The sequence below is a fragment of the Plasmodium gaboni genome, chromosome 2 (genome assembly GCF_001602025.1).
Source record: "Plasmodium gaboni strain SY75 chromosome 2, whole genome shotgun sequence".
Classification (NCBI taxonomy): Eukaryota; Apicomplexa; class Aconoidasida; order Haemosporida; family Plasmodiidae; genus Plasmodium; species Plasmodium gaboni.
This window is the reverse complement of record NC_031482.1, coordinates 21,705-27,206: the sequence shown is the minus strand read 5'-3', so window position 1 is coordinate 27,206 and position 5,502 is coordinate 21,705. Positions and strand designations below refer to the sequence as shown.

At 20.8% G+C, this 5,502-nt stretch overlaps 1 protein-coding gene across 1 annotated transcript; it reads left to right on the top strand.

The window, feature by feature from the left end:
• Positions 1-2,555: 2,555 nt before the first annotated feature.
• PGSY75_0202000 (knob-associated histidine-rich protein) lies at positions 2,556-5,055 on the top strand (the record flags this gene model as incomplete). The annotated part of the gene is made up of 2 exons (XM_018783687.1): positions 2,556-2,666; positions 3,202-5,055. 2 exons carry the CDS (start codon positions 2,556-2,558, stop codon positions 5,053-5,055), a joined length of 1,965 nt encoding a protein of 654 aa, XP_018643677.1.
• Positions 5,056-5,502: the final 447 nt, after the last annotated feature.

Here is a 5,502-nt window from a genome sequence, read left to right as displayed (position 1 = left end):
AAAATATATGTAATTCATTATTAATTATAAACTTTGAAAATATTGATATATATATATATATATATATATTTTGTTTTTATTAAAAAGAAGAATAAATTGAATTTACACAGTTATACAAATTTATACTTTTCAATTAAAATTTTTTTTTTTTTTTTTTTTAAATATTGGTATTAAAAATGAAATATATATATATATATATATATATATATATAATATATATTTTATATATTATATATATATTTTTTTTTTTTTTTATCTTTTTTATGTTTATATTTTTCTTTTTTTTATTTTATTTTTCTTATTTGTATTTATTTCTTTTTTTCTTTTTTATTAGAAATTTTTACCATATATATATGATATATATTTTTGAATGTAAATGTGTGTATAAAAAAAAAAAAAAAAAAAAAAAAAAATTTAAAGTGTATTAAATTGGAATACCGAAATTTTATTTAAAAAAAGGGGAAAACTACATAGAATAAAATTTAAGGAATTTTAATATTATAATATAAAGATAATTATAAAAATTAGATAGTAAACATATTTTATAAATAATAAAAAAGTATATATTATATTTTATTCATATATTAAATAAATATATAAATACACATTATATATATATATATATATATATAATTATATTTTAATTTGCATTAAGTAATATATTATTTTATATAAAATATATAAGAAATATGTATACATACAAAATATATAAAAGTTAATAATTCATATAAAATTAGAATAAATTTTTCTTTAATTATATTCTATAAATAATAAGTAAAACTATATAACTACTAGAGTTAAAATAAAATAATATATTAATAAATATATATATATTTTATATATATATATATATATATAAGTAAAATTGCTAATTGTATCATTTTTTTTTAAATAGGATATGATAATTTTTTATTATAAAAATATATATTTTTTTAATATTTTAATATTAATATATAAATAAACTGTTACATAATAAATTTATGTATTTTATTATTGCTTTAAAATTAAATGACTCCTACTATTTTTAGTATTTAAAAAAAAAAAGAAATAATACGAAATAAATAATAAATAAATAAATAAATATATATATATATATATATATATACATATTAACCATTCTAATATAAGGAGGAGAAAAAAAAAAGAAAAAATATAAATACTTAAAAAAAATTATATATGTTATTTAGTTGTATTTAAATATAATATTTTAATTTTATGTATTATTTTATTTTTTTTTTTTTAAATATAATTATTTTACTATAGGAACTTATTTATAATGTATAATTTTTTTTTCTTCTTTTTTTTTTTTTTTTTTTTTTTTTGAAGAATACATGCATATTTTTTATATTCTTTATATATATTAATTCTCCGTTTGTATCTTTCTTGTTATTTTTTTTCTTTTACCTTTTTGCCTTAACGTGTTTATGAATAATCCGTTAAAATAATATATATTTTTTGTTTTAGTGTACATAAATCTGCATGTAGTGTAGTAATATTTTACATTAACTTTATTCTTCATACTAGAGTAAATATATATCATAGTATATACTATAGGGAAAATATAATAAATGAAAAAATAACGACAAAATAATACTACTAAATAATTAAAAAAATAATAATATTTTTATATTATTTCCATGAAATAATAATTATTTCTGTTTATTCTAATAATTTAAAACAAGAATATATATAACATTAAATCAAATAAATATATATTTATATATATTTGTTTTATTTCCCTAAATTTGTTATGAATTATGTAATTTATAAATAAATATTATTAGGATAATATGAAAATTTTGTTTATTTGATTTTCTAATTATTTTATTATTATTTTATTTTTTTTTTTTTATTTACCTTCATTTCCTATTTTTATTATTAATAATATATATGTTTTTTTTTAATTTTTTATAGAAAATTTCCTTTTTTTTATAATATTTTAATATAAACATATATATACATATATATATTTATACATAATGTAATAATTTATTTTATATATATATATATAAAATATAATAATTCTTTTTTTTTTTATTTTATATTTTATATATAAAAAAAATATTTTATATGATATATTTTGTTGAAGAAAAAAAAGATTAAAAAAGGAATAGAAAAATATATCAAGAGCATAAATTAGAATTCATTTAAGAATTATTTATATATTATTTCTTTTTTTAATTTTAATTTATATTATTATTTTAATACATTTTTTTTATAATATATATATTATATATATGCATATTTTTTTTTTATTATAATATATATATCTATATCTATATACTATATAATATATATTTATTATTATATGTATATATATGTTTATTAACACATTTTTTTATATTTGATTAATTATTATATTGATTCTTTTTTTTTTTTTTTTTTTAAATATATAACATATATATTTTTCACACCTATAGAATAATATAATTATTTTTTAACGGAAGAAAAAGTAATATAAAGGAAACAATATATATATTATATATATAAAAATAAAAAAAAAGTATATATAAATTTTACAAAATTTGTATATTCATATATAAAATTATAAGAAAATGAAAAGTTTTAAGAAAAAAAATAATTTGAGGAGAAAGAGGGTTTTCCCTGTTTTTACTAAAATTCTTTTAGTCTCTTTTTTAGTATGGGTTTTGAAGTGCTCTAATAATGTAAGTTCATGAAAAATAATATATATATATATATATATATATATATATTTATATATATAATTATGTGTATTTTATAACTTTTAAATATGTATATATTCTATATATATTTTTTTTTTTCTTAATAGTTTATATAAAATATTTTATTTGAACAATATTTTCTTCATACATTTATTTCATTTATATATATATGTGATGTTTAAAAAATATGAAATACATATTTATATATTATTATTTTCTTACCTTTCTTTTTCTTTTTTTTTTTCTGTTAATATAGTGCAATAATAGAAACGGATCAGATGACTCTTTCGATATCAGAAATAAGAGAACTTTAGCACAGAGACAACATGAACACCATCACCATCATCATCATTCACATCAACACCAACACCAAGCTCCACATCAACAACACCACCATCATGGAGCAGTAAGTCACCAACCACCACATGTTCATCAACAACATCAACAACATCAACAAGTGTATGGTCAAGACCAAGCCCACCATCACCACCACCACCACCATCATGAATTACAACCTCAACCATACCAAGGAACAATTCAAAATCCTCCTAGTAATGAACCAGTCGTAAGAACACAAGTATTCAGGGAAGCAAGACCAGGTGGTGGTTTTAAAACATATGAAGAAAAATACGAATCAAAACACTATAAATTAAAAGAAAATGTTGTCGATGGTAAAAAAGATTGTGATGAAAAATACGAAGCTGCCAATTATGCTTTCACTGAAGAGTGCCCATACACAGTAAATGATTATAGCCAAGAGAATGGTCCAAATATATTTGCTTTAAGAAGAAGATTCCCTCTTGGAATTAAAGATGAAGAAGAAGAAGAGGGTAAAACACCATTAGCATTAAAAGATAAATTACCAGGTGGTTTAAGTGAATACGAAAACCAAGTAGAGGGAATATGTAATAATGACACATGTACCTCATGTGGACCTACAGCTATAGATTATGCACCAGTATCTTCACCAAATACTTCTTATGTATCAAGTAGCTATCCTTATGGAGGAGATGTATCTGGTGTAAATCAAGGAGTACAACAACCCCAAGATGGATTACACCATACTCCATCACATATTCCAGGAACTTCATACAATAGTTCTCACAATAAATTAAGAGGACACGATAATAAAGGAAGTTCATCATCTTATGGGTACCAATCTCCATATACCCCAGGATTAAATGTTTCTGATGGAAGTAGTAATATGCAAACTTATGTTTCTCCCAATACCTCAGGCTATTCATCTCCATACCAAGTTCCACAGGGTTCAGGATACGGTTCAAGATATAGTTCATACAGTTCCGTAAATAAATATGGAAAAAGCGGTTATCACAGATACGATTCCTTAAAAAATAATGAATTAAATTACGATGAAGAAAAAGGAGAAAAAAAGAAAAAATCAAAAAAAAATAAAAACAAAGATGGAGAAAAGAAAAAATCAAAGAAAAACAAAGACAAAGATGGAGAAAAGAAAAAATCAAAAAAAAACAAAGACAGTGACACAGAAAGCATAAAATCAAAAAAAAGTAATGCAGAAAAGGAAGAAAATAAGTATGAAAGAATAACCGATAATTCCCATTCAGGTGTATTAAGTACTAATAAAAAAAAAGGTAATGAATCAAAAAGCACCCTTGGAGAATATAAGAAGCCAGATTTTAGTTCATCTCAAAATAAATCAACAAATGTTGCCACACCAGGAGTAAAAGATACACATAAAGGAGCAAGTACTACTGTAGGAGCAACTAAAGGATCAAGTACTAATGCAGGAGCAACTAAAGGAGCAAGTACTAATGCAGGAGCAACTAAAGGAGCAAGTACTAATGCAGGAGCAACTAAAGGAGCAAGTACTACTGCAGGATCAACTACAGGAACAAGTACTACTGTAGGAACAACTAAAGGAGCAAGTACTACGGAAGAAAAAGCTAAAGAAGGAAGTACTACTGAAGAAAAAGCTAAAGAAGGAAGTACTACTGAAGAAAAAGCTAAAGAAGGAAGTGGTGCTGAAGGAACAACTAAAGAAGGTAGTACTACTGAAGAAAAAACTAAAGAAGGAAGTGGTGCTGAAGGAACAACTAAAGAAGGAAGTGGTGCTGAAGGAACAACTAAAGAAGGAAGTACTACTGAAGGAAAAACTAAAGACGGAAGTACTACTGAAGGAAAAACTAAAGACGGAAGTACTACTGAAGGAAAAACTAAAGACGGAAATGCTGCTGAAGGAAAACCTGGAAAAGGAGGAGCAAATACAGTACAATCTAAAGATGGAAATGCCCCAAAAAATCCTGAAAATAATTCTGAAAAAGTAATATCAAGAGGAGAAGCACAATTACAAGCATCAGGAAAGAAAAAGAAGAAAAAAGGATGCTGTGGTTAAATAATATCAGCAGATGATTCATAAAATATAATTATTTTTTGAATTAGAAAGATAGTCCAATAAATACATTTTATTTTAAATATACTTTGAATGTATAGATAATATATATTATGAATAGAAAAAATCAGATAAAATATTAATATAAATGAAAATTATATTAAAAAGATACAGAGTAAAATTATGTTAATGAAATATAAGAACGTTATTATAATCATTTTAACATATATAATTGTTTTTTAATAAGATGTATTTAAGCATAAATATAAGAAAAACAAGTGGGCACATATATATATTATATGGATAATTATAAATAAAATTAGGATTTTATAGATAATTAAATTTAATTTGACGTTTATACAGAAAAGGGTCATTCTGAAATATATTTCTTTTTTTTTTTAAAACATGAATAATAGAGAAAAATATACTTGTTAATTTTTTTAATTAAAT